The following is a 20070-nucleotide window of genomic DNA, read 5'->3' as shown; positions in this document are numbered from 1 at the left end:
TGAATTAATCTTATCTGCACATGCTTTTGGTTCTTGGGCTGTTAATTGCAGGATTGTAACGGTAGCTTCAGGTTGTGTATATGGCAACACAGCAATTTTCAAAGGGAGCAAATATATCAGTCAAGTGCAAAGAGTGAAAAACAGTGACCCACCTATCTGTGTTCGGCAGTGCAGTTTTGCTCACTGAACACGTGGTACCGGGAAAGTGGTTGCAATGACGAGGAAAAGTGGAGTAAGCCATGGCAGTCAAATGCAAGGGTGTCTTTGCTGCACAGGAGTAAGCAGAGCCTAGCTGCAGCAACCTTAGACAGTCCTGAATTTGCCCTTCATCTCCAAGTGTCAGTACAAGGTTGGTATCCACCGAGCAGAATCAGTAGAAGGGATTGTGTGAGGGCTTTCTCAGCTGCTTCTGTGCAAATTCCTATGTTTTAGCTTAAACTGCCATAGCAGCAATTTAAACAGCTGTTATTAAGTGGGAAATGCTTAATTCAGTTACAGCAATATTTGTGGTTAGTGTCTTTAGACAGTGCTGTGTGGCCTGTGTAGCTTTCTTGTTCATTTCCCAAAGAGGCATCCACTCCTTCCTTGCCCTTCTCTAGCTCCCAATAAAGTTGCAGTTGCAGAATTAGTTTCCTTTCACTTATATCAGAGTAGCTTTTTGTCGCCTAAGATGAGCTTCTCTTCATTATGTGCAGACCTATTTAGAATGCTAAACTTCCCTGAAGTAAAAATTTTTTTCAGGACCCTTCAATTTTGGTTTGAAAACTTGACGATTTCATGGTTGGAAAGTACAAATTCCAGCTCCAAGTCAGGATGATGAGGAGAAAGAGAAGTGGGGACCAGACAGCTGGAATCTGGGAGGGGCAACAGCACATAGTTCCACCCCATAATTACCTGCCGTGTGCTGAGAGTAGGAATTGTACTAGCCATTTCTGACATTTTATTGCAGGGGGAAAAAGCCCACAGCGTAAACTGTATTCCTGTGTCATGACACTGGTTTTCTGTATCTTCAGCTCCAGATTTAGCTTCTTTACAAAATATGATTTCTGACAAAATATTCTGGGTAAATGCCTGGAATCCAGTGTATGCAAGCTGGATGGACCACACTTGAGTGTTGGCTTTTTGCATAGACCAAGGAAGGAAGGAATTGGCACCATTAGTCTCCTTCATGTCCCTTCATCCTTTGTTAGGGGACAATATCTAATGTGCCAGACTCACTCCTGATCCTTCCTCCAGGTCTTCTGGAAGGTAATTCAGAGTTAGGATTTTATTCTTTTTCACTTGACTTGGTTCTTTTCAGCTCTTTTCTGCTGTTTTGGGTGTTGGAGGTTTTTTTTAAGTCTTAGAAAGAACTTTGACACAATCATTTAAAATAAATTTCTGTGGTGGTAAGTTGCAGGCCCCAAGGCAGCTGAGGCACACAGAAATTCCATTCTGCTTTCATTGTGTACCATGCTGCTCCCTCACACTCTTGCTGAGGCTGTTGTTAATCGTTTACCAAACAGGATGAGTGTTTCCAACATTTGTGATGGCTTTTCCTAATGCTCATTCTTTTCTGATATAAATAATACAATAGGGAAAATCAAAGAATCATTTAGATTGGTAAAGACCTTTAGGTACAGCAAGTCCAACCAAGTCCTCACTAAACCAAGTCCCTAAGTACCACATCTGCACGTCTTTTAAATACCTCCAATGATGGTGACTCAACCACTGCCCTGGGCAACCTGTTCCAGTGCCTGACCACCTTTTCAGTGAAGAAATTTTTCTTAATTCACAAACTAAACCTCCCCTGGCCTCCCCTGGCACAGCTTCAGGCCATTTCCTTTAGTCCCATTGTTTGTTACTTGGCAGAAGAGGCCGACCCCCACCTGGCTACAACAGTCCAACAGTGCAGAGGGCATTAAGGTCTCCCCTGAGCCTCCTTTTCTCCAGGCTCAACAGCCCCAGTTCCCTCGACTGCTTCTCATAAGACTTGTGCTCCAGACCCTTCACCAGCTGTGTTGCCCTTCTCTGGACACACAAGACAATGGTGTTTGAAATGGAAGGTTGCTAAGTTCAGCCGCATTTTCTGTTTGCCTGTTTTTCACTGTATTCTCGCATCCTCTAGGTAACAGCGACCAGTCAGGATCTCAGGAGAAACTTCTCATTGAAGGCCAAGGCCTAACTGGATGCTCTCCTCGGGATTCTGGCTGCTACGAAAGCAGTGAAAACCTGGAGAATGGTAATGGTGACAACAGTGAGCCTTATAGTTCCTGCAGTCTTTTTTTTTCAGTAGATAACTTCATATACTTTTGCTCCTGTTCCTAGCTAGCACAAGCTACTTCCTACTTGACTTTGTTCTTTGCTCTGACTACCTCTTTCTGCCTTGGCTTGAGCCATTGATTTTCACTGCTACTGCTTCTAATTTGTTTATTTGCATTAGTAGGAAACAGATCACATTTCACAAATAGTCTTTCTTTCGTGATCCTAAAGCAACAGTCTTTCTCACTGCCATTCCCCTGCCTTCTCTGCTCCCAATCATATTCTCATGCCACTGTGCCTCATGAGGCTTGCACTTGCTTGTACACTGACAGTCCAAGTCTAAAGGACCAACAACAGAGAAGCCTCTGAACTCTACTGATATTAGGGGGATTTCTTTTGAACCCTTACAAAAGCTGTTAAGAAAATGTTCTTTGTTTTAGGCCATATTTTTCTGTTTGCTTTGGGTTGCATGTTGCATTGTCCTCTGATCAGAGCCCAGCTGCAGAGATTTAGGACTTTTTAGTGTATGAACACTAGAAAGTTAAATTATTGAGAAGTTGGCAAGAAAATAAACTATGAAAAAAATGCTAATGATATCAGCTCCCATTGCCTTATCCTGCATCAGGGAAAGGTGATGCACTGAAAAATTACCAAGGCAGATGATGATAATAGAGATTGCTGTCTCTGATCTAAAGAAACAGATTGTTGTGCTGATTGAGCATATGCTTTACTTCTGGGATGGTCTAAACTTGTCATTAGGGATGAAATATTAAAAGAGCTGAAATTGGTTTGAGTTAGGCATTTTCACTCCAAGCATTTGAGCCATGTCTTGGCCTCAGACTGCCTGGATTTATTGCTAGCATTCACCATAAATAGGAAACCAGGAACAGAAAAAATAGATTCTGTAAACCCCTTATAGTGGCCATTTTTCCAATTTAAAATAAGAGCTAAAAATCCTTCTCTTAGTATGTGCATTTTCTGTTAGTCTGCTACTGAAAAATAACATTTTATTGAAGAAAATAGCAATTTGCTTTGAAGCTGAATGCCTGGAATTGACAGTATACTAAATTCCTGAAAGTAGGGAGGCTTTTTTCTTGAATATGAATCCACCTCCACTTGGCATGCTGGAATAGAATCATAGCTAAATATATGGCATATGTGACAATTTTCTCTTCTTTTTATCTCTAAGTAAAATCATAATGATAGCTGTAACACTGAAGTTGAAGTGCTGCTTGTACACTTTCTTTATTTTAACAATATAATAAAACCTTTAGAAAGCAATTGGCATTGCCTGTCTGCTTGGATACTTACATTTAAACTAATATTTCTCTCTTGAGTTTTCCAGAATGTGAAATGCTGATGATTTTAATATTTTTTTTTAATGTATGACTTGCTGCATTTCTGCATCATTTTTGCTCACAAATGCATTTAGTGCTTGTTTTGAAAACCATTATGAAAAGAACATTTGATTCATTCAGAGATTTTGTCAAGGCTATTTAATCTGAAAAGTGCTTCACCTTCATTGCAAAGTTCATGGTCCATAGTTGTTTATATGCTTTTTTTTTTTCAAAATACATTCTGTTCTCATTCTCATGTCTGGTATAAATACCATAATGTGCAGATCAGCACTTCATAAAGGGGAAGTGCATTCTGAGAAGAAACCAGTCTTCACATTTTCTGGGTAATGGTTATACATAATATTTCTATGAATAGTATAGTGTCCAGTTTGGGGCTGATATTGGATCTTTTGATATCAGTTCAAGATTTCAGAGCTGCTCTTACACTTTGGCTAGAAAATGGTTTGCTATGTACTATAGCAGAGTATCTTTTGTAAGTACTTTTCTGGGTCCCACTGCAGAAGTGTTTGGATATTCTCCTAGGTATCTACAGTGTACTTATAGCAGCACTGTGGTTTTGTTTCGATTCACAGAGAGCAAGGAGCAGGCAGTCTGTGATCTATCCGGTGTTAGACAGGAAAAACCTCAGAGCAGGAAGTTACCATCCCTGATCAGATGCTTAGTCCATATAGAATCAGGGCAGAGAGAGCAAGTTGTCCCTTAGACTTGTGACAATTAGTCACAATTTAGAGGCAGGCAGTGGGCTTGTTTTGTGTGCGGGAGTCGGCAGTCTGAGGTGCATTTGGAACCCATATCAGAAATCTGGTTCTCATAGGACTGGCCAAAAGTAGATAGCTACAGAAGGGTATAGGAACAGAGCATGCATATTTGATGCTTCCCAGGACACTCTTGGGGAATGACTCATTTAAGGACTTCAAAATTTGGGTGCTGTTTCCTTGCATTCGTCAATTTTCCTGGAACTTCTTATGAATGCCCCTGGTCTTCCTTAGAACCTCCATACCTAACAATATCTGTATATAGATGTCTGTCATACTCCTTCCCAAGTCATCTCTTTTTTAGTCTGAGAAGGCCTATTAATTATTCCCTATAGGTCATTCCTATCCCTGTTCATGCCTGGCTTCTTTGAACCTTTACTTGTGATGTTGTATAGCTTTTTCAAGGGGATGTAAAGAGGTGAAATTGCACGTGCAATGTGCACACTTGAATGAGCGAACAAACCAGGCCTTTATCAGGTTGAGATAAGGGTATTCTCTGATTTGTTCAGAATCTGAAGCCCAGATTCCCATAGTACCAGGCAGGCATCCTAAGCACTTAAGCATTCAGCCCTGATTAGTCAGAAAAGGAAGCAACAGAACAGGTGGCCACATTGCCTAATGTAATGTGCATTTCTACTTGTTTGTAATCAGTAGAAAAAGCAATGAGGCCAGTATTGTCTAAGGTGCCATCATCTTCGTTGTGTCAACAGAGCAGTTTGAAATGCCCCCAAACTATAGCCACAGAAAGCAATGCCAAAATGAAGTTAATAAAATCTGGGATTTGGACACTGCATTCTGTGTCTGGTTTTGCATACATAAATTTCTGAGGACCATCTTCCATAAGGAAAAAGATACTGTGGTAAGCACTGAAAAATTTTTGCTGTAGCTATGGTACCTCTAGAACGATTACCCAAGACAGTCTTCTTTCTTCTGAGACAGATGATGACAAGGAATGGAAAAGTTCCTTCCCTGTATCATAGTAACAAGAAGTATCATGAGAGGTGGACAATGCTTTGTCCAAGAACTGCACCATAACATCAAACAGAAGAGTTGAAGTATTTCCTATAGCTTGAACTGAAAATAATATAAACTTTTCTTTCATTTTGTGTGAGGACCGCCTTTGTAATCTTATTTTTCACCCAGACATCTGTGTCCTGCACACATTTGAATCAGAAATGCCTCTATGGTTTACAGCCCTATGAAAGGCATTAGACTGCATAACTGTATCAGGGATCCATAAGACTGAGTTATTATCAAAAATCCTAGCATTAAAAATGTGGTTTAAACTTTACTAGCTATACACTTCAACCCTTGCAGGTTGTTTCCCTTTTTTTTCTTCTTAAGGTAGGCAATATTACATTTGTGGACATTATTTATATAACTCTCCACTTCATGAAAACAGCTTAAAAATATATTTTAAAATCTGTTTTCAGGAAATATTACCTTCATTTTTTAGTGTCTCAGAAGCATAATGAAATTACGCCTGACAGGAGGAAGGAAGGAGTAGATGAAAAAAGAGAAATAAATCATAGCTCCCCTCCTGATATTGCTCTTCACTTAAATCACATTAAAAGAAATTACGTTCTCAACTACTGTCCTTTGTACAAAGCCATAGCATTGAACCTAGCAGTACCTTTTAAACCATTTTGAAGCAGAGACCATAAAGATTGCATGTTTGGTTATACATGTTATAGACAAAATATTTTGAACTTCCTCCCGTTCTCACCTCATTTGTATATGTATGCCTAACAGGGTTGGAATGAACTAAAGATTTGATTTTACTTTCACAAAATTTCTCTTTTCTTGGTTTTTTTTTTTTTCTTCCTTTTCCTGTTCCTCATTTCTTCTTTTTTCCATTTCCAGGCTACTGGCCTTACACAGACATACCTCATTTCTAAAGAAATTAAATGCTGCTTATTAGATACCCTTACGGCTTCAGTAAGAGCTTATATTTCACAGTAGTAGGGTTTTTCACAACTTTCTTTTAGTACTGACATTCCTGAGTGAACTTTCCTAAAAACTGTGTAACCCCTGATCGATATATCAGATTGAAAAGAAGGCACATGGATTTTGTTGTGTGAGCTGTGACAGCAACCCCCAGACAAGAGGATGAATTACTGCACAAGTCAGGCATGTGCTAGCAAATATGAATAATAGAAAGAGAACACTCCTCTTTCCATGCTCATTACATATTGACATTAGCGCCTGGAGGCACTAAAAAATGAATGTAACATTTCTTACACATGTTTTTAATGTGATTTCAAGTTATGTTCAGAAGGTGGTGGCCTAGCTCCATGTGGAAGGGTGCAGACAGAGAGTTTCTTTCTGCTACTTCTCTGAGTTACCTGAACTCAAGGTAGCACCAAGGGAGACAGCTTCAGTGTGGGATGTGTCTCTATTAGCATTGTGGGGAAATGGTGATATTTAGCTTGAGTTGAACTGTGAACTATACAGCTTCTGAGAAAGGAGTTCCTGTGTACTCACATGCATCCTCATAAGCACGCCTTGATTTTAACTTTTTTTTGAGAGTGTTGTCCTTATATCTTCTTAAATGTAACCTCCATTTTCTTTGCTAGTTTTCTGGATACTTTGTTTTTTTTAAACTCCTTGATCAGAGTAAGAGGCAAGAGAAAGCAAGGTATTTATTTTCTTAGGTTAAAAAGGTTTCTTTCATTCCTATGCAAGGTGAACAGTTGCATATTATTTAAAAGCCAAGCACTGAACTTCTTTCAGGATAAAGCTCTGAAGGCAAAGAGTATAAGAAGAAAGCATCTATTGCTTAAAAGTACACACTATGATTTGAGACTAAGATTAGTCACACTTGAAACTCCCTTTTGAAACACTTCTCCATCTCTTAAGATCTTTTTCTATAAAACTCTGCCATCCCTGAAAGTAGCTTTCCAAAGGGGCTGATGCAAAACCAGTCTTCATGCACTTTCTTGCTCTCTGTTTTGCCATTGCAAATAGTTTGTGGCTCATTTAAAAGATGAAATAACACTATTGGCATATAATTTAAAAATTTATAAACAGGAAGTATCTTTAAAAAAAATCCTATGCAAACTAGTAAACTTTATTAACAGATTAACATTATTATTTATATATTAAACAAATTAGAGAAGAAGAAAAAAATGTAGGTCTTTTGAGTTATTTCAGGGGGGGTTGTCAAACAACTTCACACAATGAGTATAAGGTATCAGTTCTAACTGTAGGATACAGTATTTCTACACTGAACAAGGTTTATATGAGCTAAACCTCAAATCTCTGCACACTGGAGAGCAGGAAGGATATTAAGTATTTTGGATGCATTTTACTTAAAAGATAACATTTACTATTAAAGCCGAAGTTCAAATCAAATCTTTATGCTTGAAATGCCATTGAGTTCCTTTACATTTAGAATTAACAAAAAGGGAATAAATAATTTTGTTTCAAAAGCATTTAGAAGTGATCTGTTATTTATGCTGGAGATTTTATTTTTAATGGTGAATTTATTTGTTTCTAGGTAAAACTCGAAGGACTTGTCTTCCTCCTTCAAAATCAGCAAGTGAGCATAGCTTTAGGGATTTCAGCAGAAACCAGCTATCAAATTATCCCACGCTTCCACTGACCAAGTCAATAGAAACTCTGCAGCCAGGGGAAAAAGAAAGCCGGCTGAGTTGTGCACATCGTGCTCTGAAGAGTTCCGTCCAGCCTCTGGCCGTCACGGGTCTGAAGAAGAACCGCAGAAGTTTACCAGTTGCTGTATGTCGAAGCTATGAAACTCTGGATGGCCCCCAGGGTGTAGACACATGGCCAAGATCCCACTCACTGGATGATCTCCAGGGAGAACCCCATACTAACTTACAGGGCACTAACAAGAAAGTAGGTTCTTTTCCTCAGGATTCACTGGATATAGCTAAAAAGGCAACTGGCTCTGCCTTGCCACCTCAGTCTCCTGGAAGCAGCTGTAAGGTAGATGATTTCATGGCTAAGCAGGGCAAAGGAGCTGCTAATTCTCAGAAAGGAAGAGCTAAGGAATTGAACTTCTCTGTAATGGAGACTGCAGGTGGAAAGCCTGCTCCATTCCCCCTGAAAAACTGTGAAGCTGAGCCTGCCTTAGTGATGCATCATGCAACAAGGACACCTCTGGAAATACAGAGTAAAGGTTTTCATGACCTTGCACGGGCTGATTATGCTCCAGTCCTCAAGGGAGGTCTAGAAGCTGAGCAAAAAGGCATAAACGAGGCAAGAATGCAACCAAAAAATCCTTCTCAGCCGCCGCCTGTCCCTGCCAAAAAATGCCGAGAACGCCTTTCTAATGGATTATATCATCCTCCCATGACCACAAGTGGAAACCACTCAAGTTTAGAAGCACCATGTTTGCCAGTAAAAAAGACCAGCTCCTCCACTCCCATTGATTGTCATGGAGTACCTGTCCATAGGACATCTTCTGAACAGGAGCCCAGTAGCCCTCCTAGCCCGCTGCCGCCCTGGCTGTCGGAGCTCCCAGAGACTGCTAGTGTTCAGCAGCATGTGGTAAAGCTCGGTCCTGCATCAGCAAGGAAAGTCTCTTGTAGCAGAGGAATGGATCTGGAAATGGTCATAGAAAACAAGCTGCAGTCTGAAGACATTGATCTTACTGAAGAACCGTACTCAGACAAGGTAAGTGGTAATCACCTCAGTGGTTTTATTGTGCTGGCATTCCAAGGGATAGTCTGTCATTCATTGTATCTGACATTTTTTGTGGGTGGCCAAGATAAGCTAACAATCATTGGGACATTAGACATTCTATAACTCTGTTAGTCTTTTCTATCAGACTGTATGCCTTAAGTAGTTCTTGTGTTGTGGGGGGCTCAGAAATCCCAGACTTACTCTGAACCTTCATCTTTTCAGACCACTGGTGCCTTGGTGGCACTGGGCATGGAAATGTCTCTTTCTCTACTAATATGGGGGAGTAGAACTGAAAAAGGAGGTAATGATTAGATTTTATGTTGCCAAGAAACTCTGATTTGATAGCATCAACTAGTACATCTTTTTGCGGGGGGAAGGAAGGAGTCTTTTAGGGATTACTTTTTCAGTTTTCATGGAACCTCAACGAAAGCTCCTTCTTGCTCCCATCCTGCACTTCTTTTTCTGTTGCATTGTTTGGTCTGTATAGATACACTTCTTTAATCTGTCCTCTCTCCTTTGTGTCTGGCTGGGAACATTCAGCATGGTCGCTGTGGCATTCCTGAGGCTTTGGTACAGAGGTACTCTGAAGACTTAGAGCAGCCTGAGAAGGACGTTGCTACAAACATGGACCAAATCCGGGTAAAGCAGCTGAGGAAGCAGCATCGTATGGCAGTGAGTATTCCCATGAAGCAGATTTTCTTATTTATGAGCAGACTTTTAAAAGGACTGACTAGTAGTAAAGGGAGGTAATTGAGAAGTCCTGGTACCGAAGTGCTCCTTATGTTCATCCAGCAGGTACAGCATAAGTAGAGGTACTGCAGGGGCAGGGGGTACCTCCCCCAGTCCCAAACGAGGACAGTCAGAAGCTGAGAGTGGATAGCCCTCTCTTGACCAAGTAATGGCCTTAAAAGTCTAAGCAGACTGCAAGCAGTGGTAACAGAGACTTGCTCACTAAGGGTGGCATGTGTTAAATGCTTCTGTATTAAAATCTGAAAGGTTTTACACTCCTTTTTCATTTCTTAAACTATACTAGTGTCCACTCCTCCTTGGGAAAAGCAGAAGGGAGAAACCATCAAAAACTTTGATGGCTTTTTCGGGGGGAACTTGGTATGTCTGAGGAGGTAATAGGCAAAATTGGCATTCTCTTGCCTTACTGAGAAATTAAATGTATCACTGTGAAAAGTCTTGTTACTGAGTATTCTTTACTGATCTCAAACTAATTCAGAATGGTACTTGACAGTCAGCCAAACAGCTGGATACTGCCCACTGTGTCTGTATTGCCAAAATTGTTGTCATTGCTTCTGGCCAAGGGATCTGAGCCTTTAAGCCCACACCACTCTCATACTGACAAATGTGACATGAGAGAAGTTAAAACATCTGCTATGAAATTCTACCAGTTTGGAAGAGAAAATAAAAAGAAAAAAGAGTTGTTGTAGAATCAGAGATGTTTAACATTAAAGGTTCTCTTTTCTTTCTTTTTTTACTCCCCAGATTCCAAGTGGAGGACTCACAGAAATTTGCCGTAAACCTGTGTCCCCAGGACTCATCACCTCTGTATCTGACTGGCTGATTTCCATTGGTCTGCCTATGTATTCCAGCCTGCTCACAGAAGCAGGATTCAACACACTGAGCAAAGTGCCTTCTCTGTCACAAACTTGCCTTCAAAAAGCTGGCATCACAGAGGAAAGGCACATAAGCAAGCTCCTGGCAGCAGCAAGACTCTTCAAACCTCTTGATCCAGAGGCAATTTAACATTCTCAATAGTGTGACCTTGCCTGGTCGAGAATCCACTGCTTCTTCCTGCACCAGTATCACTCTAATTACTTCACGTAGCTAAAGGGATCAAGGAAGTGGCTCCCCAGGACAGGCAGATATCTTCTTCAAAGGATATGAAAGTCTTTGGCAACTGAAGGAGAAGAGAAGCAACCACCAGGTAACATAGATGTGGTACTTCGCTCCCCCCTCACACCCATCTAAAGTATTCCTATTTCATAAACTGCACAGGGTTGGCCTGAGAATCACACAGCTTCACAGAATTAGGGGATCCTTGGATATTTTCCTCAAGTTTGTGAGTGATGCTAGTACATCTAGGTCTTTCGTACATCTAGGTTCCAGGTACCTGAAAGCAGTCCTAAAGAGCAGGTACAAATCATGGTGCAAATTCCAGTAGAAGCTGTTTGGCAAATGCCTTTTGTTTATTTCAGCAGTCTAGAGATAAACACAAAGCCCTCCCCAGTCATCTTTGCTGTTGCTTGGTATAGGTCGCAGTTGCCACGAAGCCTTTAGCTAGGCTGAAGTTGATGGACTGAAATTAGTTTTCAGTGTGGTCCATCTTTGTCACTTCAATGCAACTAACCCACAGAGAGTCAGAAAGCTTCTTTTTATTTGTACAGAGCTGAGGTCATTTTTATAACTGCTTTCTAGCAATCAGCTTTTTATTTGCCTTAAAATAAGCTTCTAAGCAGTTACTTAGTGTTCACTTCCCTGTATTCACATTTCCCAAGCCTTGTTTCAACCTGTCACACTTAAGTTGCATTTAGGGTGATTGCCAGCTGAAGTAGCTTCTATAAAATGCCTCATCATATCTCCTGTGTTGTAGAGGTGCTTTTACAATGCAGGGTTATGCTAGGTTTCGGTTGTCAGGTTAACTCCTTGTTCACTACAGTCTGCATTTACTGTTGTTACTAAACTGTTCCAAGATATACTGCCTTGTATATATGTAACTGCTTTTCATTTTAATCATATTCTGTGTACTGTGTTATATTGTCAATCATTATGCCGCAGCTTTGACTTGGTATCCTGACCATATTGATTCCAAACAGTGGGTTTCTACAAATGAAAATTCACTTGCATTGAAAAAGCAAATTGTGTCCCATAGAAATCATTAGACCCAGTAATTCCATTGCATGGACAAGAAAATTCCCATATAGTCTTACGAAAACACTGTGATTTTTAGAACGGTTGATATCCCTCACCACTCTGTTAATGTTACTTCTCACTGGAAAAGAGCATTTTTCTGGCAAGTGTGATGAACCATTTTTCATGATGCAATGATATTTTTCTGCCTAACTCCATGTGAAACGTTCCAGTCATATATATGACTAATGACAGATTTTATTTTTCTATATTGGGTACACATTTTATATACCAAATACAAATTATCATGAATAGCACATAACTAGCTTTTTCTTTGGGATCTATATATGGTGCGTCCTTCAGCTTCTTGTAGTGCAAATGCTCCATGGAAGACAGAGCAAGCTTAGTCTGGCAGGCAAAAGGAGATAGTATAGAAACCTGGGCACAGGCCAGGATGTGTAGCTATTTCCAATATCATTTCTGACATCAATTTACTGTATAAAACCAGACAAGGCACTTCACTGTTTGGTGCCCCAATTATCCTAGCCTCATATTGAGCTAATGACTTCTCCTGATAAAGTGCTCTCAGACTGGTGAATGAAAAATTGTGGTTACTCCATGATTCCTTACTGTATCTGGCCCTTCTTTCATGGTCACGTTTTAAGCAGATGAATATGCATTTTACTACAGATGATAACTAATTTGCCTCCTGGTACAATTGATAGCTGTTAGGTTTACTTCCCTCATTTCGTATTTCAGCAGTGTTTACTGCTTACCATCATATGAAGGCAACTAATTCAGTGATGCAAGTTGAAATTGCAAAGCTCTGCAATATTCTCCTTGGTGTCTGATAAGCAGCATGTTCTGATATGACAGAATCAGGAGACATACTGCAGACATGTTTTGTACAGCTGGTGAGAATCTGGTGCAGCCTCACCTCGAGTCCTGTGTGCAGTTTTGGGTGCCAGAATATAAAAAAGACATTAAGCTATTGGGGAGTGTGCAAAGGAGGGCCACAAGGATGGTGAAGGGTCTGGAGGGGAGGCTTTGTGAGGAACAGCTGAGTCTGTTCAGCCTGGAGGAGACTGAGGGCAGACGTCATTGCAGTCTCAACATCCTCATGAGAGGAAGCAGAATGGCAGGTATCGATCTCTTCACTCTGGTCACCAGGGACAGTACCCAAGGACATGGCATGAAGCTGAGTCAGGGGAGGTTTAGATTGGATATCAGGAAAAGGTTCTTCACTCAGAGGGTGGTTGGGCACTGGAACAGGCTCCCCAGGGAACTGGTCACAGCACCGAGCCTGACAGGAGTTCAAGAGACATTTGGACAACACTCTCAGGTACATGGTGTGACTCTTGGGGATGGTGCTGTGCAGGGCCAGGAGTTGGACTCGATGGGTCCCCTTTTGTAGCTCAGTATTCTCTATGATTCTAAAAAAAAAAAAGAAAAAAAAATGTTTAAAAATTGTTTTTTTAATAATTATTATTTTTCTCTTGTTCCTCTCTGAGGCTTACATGGTGACTATCAGTAAGCAGGAGATGGAAAGAGTATTGAGACTTCCTGGGATTGCTGGGAGGGACCAGAACAGAGTAGAAGTAAGTGGACAGCAGTTATATCGGAGCAAGGGAAAAGTCCAAGCTGACTATAGCAATAAAATAGGAAACAAATTGCCTCATGTTGCAAGGGAAGACAAGTCATATAATGAAGCTCTCCCATATTAATCACTTTCCCCTCTCAATAACAGCAGGAGATTTATGGGAATAAGCTGAACCTGTTTGCCAAATTCTCTTTGTAAATCCATACCTTTTAAATGATTATGTGACCCAGGGAAACCAAATCATACCCATCAGGACTGGAGTGAGAAGTTTGAGATTTAAGAGTTTTAATATTTGTTTTGTTTTCTTTTAAAGACTGTGCTTTGTGGTCTTACTTGAATTGCAATTTTAGTTTATATTCTAATCTAAAAAAAGCCTTAAGCTTCTCAGTGTTTGAGCTTCCCTGCTGTGGTTTCAGTGACCTGTGGTATTCCCCCAAGCAGGTGAGGTGGTGCATTATGAAAGCCATAGCCTCTTGCATCTTCTTGCAACCCTTCAGTGCCCTAAGCAAAAGTTCACTCATTAACTCTTGGGAAGCACAGAAGAAACCTGCTGCTGGAATCCTCATCTGCTCTGCTCAGGCTCACTGTGTTAAGTATCTATCCGTTGTATCTTAGTAACTCAAACAGCTATTTAACAATAGAAGCAGCAAGCCCAAAATATTACCAAATGCCATCATAATCCTATGCTTTCATCAATAACCTGCTGTTGCTACCCAGATGGCAATTCCCTGTGCTCTTACGAGCCTGGCTGTGGATGCAGACTGGGAGCATGATCAGAAGCATTAAACATCGCATTATTCAAACAGGCCATCATCTCTAAGAGCAGCAATAGTGGTCGATTCACCAAGTCACAGCTGTGCAGTTGTACTGTATTATTTTTAGAATAAATAATACTTTTGGTCCAAGATACTTTTATCATTAATTGACACCCTTTGGGGAATCAAAACTGTCAAGCAAGTTATGTAACAACTAACAAAGTTGCACTTTCTGTATATGAAATCAATATTTAAATAACTTATTTTTCTCCATTTGCTGTTCTTAAATGATGTAAGTAGCTGTAATATACCAGTACTCAATATGTCCTGCAGTTTGCTTCAACCCAAGAAAGCTGTGTATTGTAAAGAAAAAAAGCAAAAACAAAATATGAATGTGTAAAGATTATTGTGCTGTTTCATTTAGCAAAAACATGGTTGACAAAAGGGTTTTCCTGTGTATCAAAACTTGTCTATAATTATATGTCATACTGTTCATAGATAAAAAGTAAATAAATTTCCATGGTCTCTCTCATTTTTTCCGTTGTTTTTAATTTTGCTAACATATCCTCTATTTAGTGCTCTGGTAGCGGTGTCCAGTAATTTAATTTTTTTGCTTATATCTTGGGCTCTCAACCTGTAGCTTTCCAAGCCTGTAGTTCCTCTCCTTGTAAGCACTCTCAACACATCTACAGCAGGAGAAGAAGGTTTAAAACATTTAAAATATTAAAAGCCCTGATAATCCAGACTAGGAGCAGCTGTTAAATTATGATATGATGTGAATCAGCGCTGTCCAAACTTTGTCTGTTATATCCTGTGAATGTCCAGCTGCTGGGCTCAGCGAGGTATGTGTGAGAGGTCTCCCAGGTCTCCCCTTGGGAGCTTTACCACTTGGCAATGGAATAATTACAATTGCTGGACCCAGCGAAAGGGCCCATGAGTACAGTGCTGTGGAGTTGCAGTTACAGCTCTTGCCTGCCAGAAGGGATTTCAGACCTGGTTTTCAAATGCAGCTGTGCTTCGTTTGGCTGGCAAGGTACTGTAACTCCTGAGCAATCAGGTAATGTCTTCAGTCTGTAATAAGATGCCAATGTCCAGGGTTTGGGGCAACCGAGCCTTGGGACATGACTCTTGGCACTTCCAGCTCACTTGAGTAACTTCTTGCTTACTGTTTTGCATTTGTTGGTGTGGTTAAATTCGCTGTGCAATTAATGGGTATGCTTAGCTGCCTAACAGCGCGCTGCCAGCTCCTCATGGCAACAGCTTAAAGTTAATCCTTTGTGGCTTTAGCCCCAAGGAACGGCGGGGGGCTGTGTCTGCACGAGTTGTCGTTAACCGGAAGCTGAACTCAGGAAACGACATAAAGAGGAAAACACAGAAATATTTTGGGCTGGATCCAGGCAGCTGAATCCTCGGCTCCCCTCGGGCAGCGCTCCCATCAGAACTGCGCGACGTGGCGAACATTTCGTGGGAACGAGGGCGGTGAGGGCTGCGAGCGCTCCATGCGCTCCGTGCGCTCCATGCGCTCTGCGGGTCCCTGAGGGCGCTCGGGCGGCAGAGGGCGCCGCGCCGCGGGCAGCGGGAGCGGCTGGCGCCGGGACCGGCTGTTTCCAAGGGTCTCTCAAGAAACAAAACAGAAATAAAAACAAAACAAACACTGCACAACATGAAAAGCCAGGGCGCTTGCCATTTCTGCAGCTGGAAGGAGTATTGCTTCCCTTCCAAGATTGCTGTGGTCCAGGATTACATTGGGAGCAGCTGAAACACAAAGCCCCCATCTATTGCTCTCAGCATCTTGCTGCTGTGTTTGATCCAAATGTGTGCTAACCACAGTAGCTGCTGCCAAAACCAAACACTGCCGTCCCCCAACACATACATACCTATCCTTATTCTAAAAGTTCTCTTTCCGTATGTGTTTGCACCAGAAAAAGAGATGTGGGAGAAAAGTGCTAAAAATTCTTGCTGCTGATACTTAGAAAAAGAAACTTTAAGCCTGAGCAGAAGATTCCTGTGTAAGCCCATAGAGACTTAAAAGCTATGAATGTAATGTTACATGTACCACCCGAGCTACCTCAGGAGTCCACTTAAATGGACAAAAGTACAAAACAAATGGTGTGACTCTTGGGGATGGTGCTGTGCAGGGACGGGAGTTTGACTCAATGATCCTTGTGGGTCCCTTCCAACTCAGCATATTCTGATTCTATGATTCTTATTATTTCTTAGCCTTTCCCTTTTGCAGGCACTGCAGTCTTTCACTGCATGAATGGACATCATTATTTGTTTCCTTCAATTCTGCAACACAAGCAGTCTATGCTGAGCTTGCACCTGCATGACTGTGCTAGCAGGTGTAAGCGTACTGATAATGTTCAAGTCCTGACCCCAAAGCTATGATATTACTGAGATTCTGTCATTTCCAGTGGGTTTGGGCCTGACTCCAAGCAGAAGAATTTTTGCACACATAAATGAACTTATTAATACTCTACACCAAAAAGACACCAAGCCCTCTTTAAAAACTTTTCAGGACATTTATAGAATTAGTATTCTTCCAGAAAGAGTCAGGCTAGAACAAAGCCATAGATCTTATTTCAAAGGAATATTGTTGCTTGGCCTGCTGCAGTTGAAGTTAATGGAAAATATAGGTGCCTACGGTCAAACAGAAAGATGCCTGGTGGGATTAGCTGCTTCCAAGACTAGACAGGTTTGAGTAGGAGAGAAAGGTGAGTTGGGATTACAATTTTGCACTTTAAACGGCTGTGTTGTTTACTGAATCTGCTTAAGCTCACCATCTGTGAGATGAGTCCTGCATAGGCTTGGAGGTTCTGGACTTGGCTCTCCCAAGGTAGATCCCATCCCAGGTAGGCAGAGCCCTTTGCATCCCTGACAAGTTCTACATTCCTTATGATATTATGCATATGCTATTCTGAAATTCCCACAAGTTGCATTTTTTTCATTTAGCCACAAAATGCATACATAGCTGTGCAAGTTCATGAAAACAAGACCGGTGTTTATGTCCGCAAATCCTGCCTTAAGGGGGCACTCTTGTGAATTAGGCTATCAATCTACTGGTTTGTGGGGGTTTCTGCCTTTTTTTTTATCTTTTTTTTTATGTTTTACTGAAGCATGACTAAGCTGTTACCGAATACTAGCATTCACTTTTAAAGTTCTGATTTAAGTGGCTCCATTTGCACTTAGCCAAACAAAAAAAAACACCTCCTTTCTCTGCCTCGAAGAGTGGAACCGGGTTGTCTCTCTGGCAAGTTCAGTGTTGATTAAAAAAACCATGCAGTGCCACCTCAACCCTGTGGTGAGCTGCTCCTGTACAGCACTAGTGGTGTGACAGTAGCCTGTCGTCCATTCTGATGTCCAGAGTCCCCAGTGGAACGAGCTTGGTAGTGAGAGCTAAGGTTAGTTCAACTCGCAAATGTGCTCAGGTCCTAGCAATCCTACAAAGCCAAAAACTAAATGAATTTGCAATCCTGTGGACTACCTACTATACCCTGAGGTGTGAGCAATTTTATAGCTGGCACTGGCTATCTGAAAGCAAGATTAGTGATGCTCCTGAGCACATGGAGACTACAGGCAAACACTACATAACTTTTTGTTTTCTTTCAGCAGCACTGAATTGCCTGCCATCCACAGGAGCTGCTGCATGACTAAGGCCACATTTGCTGAGAGTGAGAAGCAGGATTGCTCCTCTCCTGCCTCCCACTGCCATCAGATCTGCTGCTGTTACAGAACAGCACAGGCTGCACTTGCTCATCAAAGCATGAGCATCATAGTAGGTGTTTTGGATTTGGAGCAGTGCAATTTCTGAAGAGCAGGAGAATGGCTTAGATCAATTCAATTACACAAATAAGTGCTTATGTGCTTAATAAAGTCATCTAATGAAATGAGAGATGAGAGGCTCTCTCAATTCATTAAACCACTTCCCCTTGAGAGAGACTTTTTTTTTTTATTTAGAACATGCCCTGGGACCAACTGCTGCCTTACCTGTTTTCTTCTCCTCAGCCTGATGACAAAGTAAGGAAAGGTTTCAGGCTGCTTTCTAACCCACATGTGAGCATGAGTCAAAAATTTGCTTTTTGGCACAGGAAAACCTCTGGAAGGCATTCAAAAACTTGATTATTTTCCTTTTTTTTTTTTTTTTGTGTCTATTTTAGCGATTTTGTCAGTTGTGTCTTGCTTCAGGAATATGGGAGGCTTCTACCTGAGTCTGTGAGGATTCATGCAAATTCACATCATGAGCAATGGCCCAATCTCCCACACAATGCCTGTCCATGTGTGGATATGTCTCCCCTGGAGCTGACAGGTATAGGCAACACAGTGTTTAACCTTGCAGGCAAAGCTTCAGAGTTGTTTCATGCCCAGGAACACATAAACAAATTTGTCTGTGCTTGTCTGCATACACAGTAAAGCAAGATTCAGCCTCCTTGCGTCCCTGTGAGCTGCATCCTACTGGCTTCTCCTGTCATGTTACGTGTTTGGCCTGTGAGAAGACCAAAGCCAAGGTTTTGTCAAGTTCTGGTCATTGTTTGGTGCTCACTTAGGAGTGTGCAAAAACAAAAGCAGCTTGTGATGCCATGTGCAAGCAGCCCAAGAGGTCTAAGTGGCCTGGGGAAACACTGCACTGATCTGGTGAATACCTCCTCAGGGCCTCACAAAGATCCCAGGTTCAGCTGGGAAAGGAAGGCAGGAAAACAAAACCAGTGAGCTGGAGACCCTCCATACTGGTGCCTATTTCTGCTCATTTTTCCAGGTGTATCTACTTTGCTGAGAACTTTTGTAACTTTTATAAAGTTCTGTGAATTCAAGATGCTATTTGGAGAAGAGAAACTCAATTCAGTCAGGAGATTGAGAGAGCATCCATGCCAGATGCACTCTTTAATTCTGAGAAATACTGCTTTTACTAGGAGCATTAAGCCCTGAGGCACAAGCAGTGAAAGGCACAGAAAAGCAAACAGTTTTAGTGGCTAACAGTAAAATCCTACAGACACTGTCTTCTTGATGTATGTGAAGTAAATCTAGATAAATCCTACTTAGAGCAAACAGCAAAGATCTGTCAGGTTGCACCCTGAAGCTTGTGCAAGGTTTTCACAGTGCCAGAGTAGGAAATATTTCATTTCTCTTATTTGTTTTTTGTTATTTCCAATATCAGCCCCAATAGGGTTCCTTACCTTCTGTTTAATCCTGTGTGTGCTGTGGGAATAACATTTCCAGGCCATGCACCTCTTCTTCCTTCATGCCCTCCCAAGGTGTGCCTGAATCACCCAAGCATGGCAGTCCCTCCAAGCAGCCAAAGTGAAAATCTGTCTCTGTAGTATTCCTGGCATGTATTTGCTCTGGCTGCATTAAGGGCACAGGAGGAAGGAAAAGGGATCAGCCAGCTCATGGAACAGCTGAGGCGGTAGTGGGGCTTACTGGGAGAGAGAGGAGGGAAAGAAGGAAGGGCTGGATGAAGAAATTAGTGGAAAGCTGATGAGTGTCTTAAAAATAAGAGCAGCGTTTCTTACCTTCTGGGGACACAGAGGTCTCCCATTCTCAGGCGTATATTTGGTGTGAATTAGGCGAGGTTGTGCCTTGCCTTATTACGCATTTATTAAGTTAGTTTAAGCATATGTTTTTAAAGGAGGAACTCCTTAAAAATATATGAAGAATTTAAGGACAAGAAGAAAGTTCTCATTTATTTCCACTTGTGGGAACTACATGCTGTTCTCCCCCAGAAGAGGCATCTCTTAGCTCAGGACAATTACCATTGGATGAGGTGAGACATCAGGCTCTCGCCATGGGCCACTGTTCTGTGTTTCTGTGCTGTTCTGAGCAGGATGTGGCTAACTCTGAATTGCAACATCCAATTTCATCCT

At 41.5% G+C, this 20070-nt stretch overlaps 1 protein-coding gene across 9 annotated transcripts in view; it reads left to right on the top strand.

Moving 5' to 3' along the window:
* SASH1 (SAM and SH3 domain containing 1) overlaps window positions 1-14744 on the top strand; it is a 190552-nt gene extending 175808 nt beyond the window's left edge. For all 9 annotated transcript variants that reach the window (XM_010399170.4, XM_039568290.1, XM_039568291.1 and 6 more), the window contains 4 exons: window positions 2108-2221; window positions 7854-8992; window positions 9542-9673; window positions 10493-14744. In XM_010399170.4, coding sequence (XP_010397472.1) covers window positions 2108-2221; window positions 7854-8992; window positions 9542-9673; window positions 10493-10753 — 1646 coding nt within the window. In that variant the 3' untranslated portion in view covers window positions 10754-14744. The remainder of the gene's footprint in view (window positions 1-2107; window positions 2222-7853; window positions 8993-9541; window positions 9674-10492) is intronic.
* The last annotated feature ends 5326 nt before the right edge of the window (window positions 14745-20070 follow it).

Source organism: Corvus cornix, chromosome 3 (assembly GCF_000738735.6).
Source record: "Corvus cornix cornix isolate S_Up_H32 chromosome 3, ASM73873v5, whole genome shotgun sequence".
NCBI lineage: Eukaryota > Metazoa > Chordata > Aves > Passeriformes > Corvidae > Corvus > Corvus cornix.
Note: the sequence above shows the minus strand (reverse complement) of the source record. Positions and strands in the feature narration are given on the sequence as shown.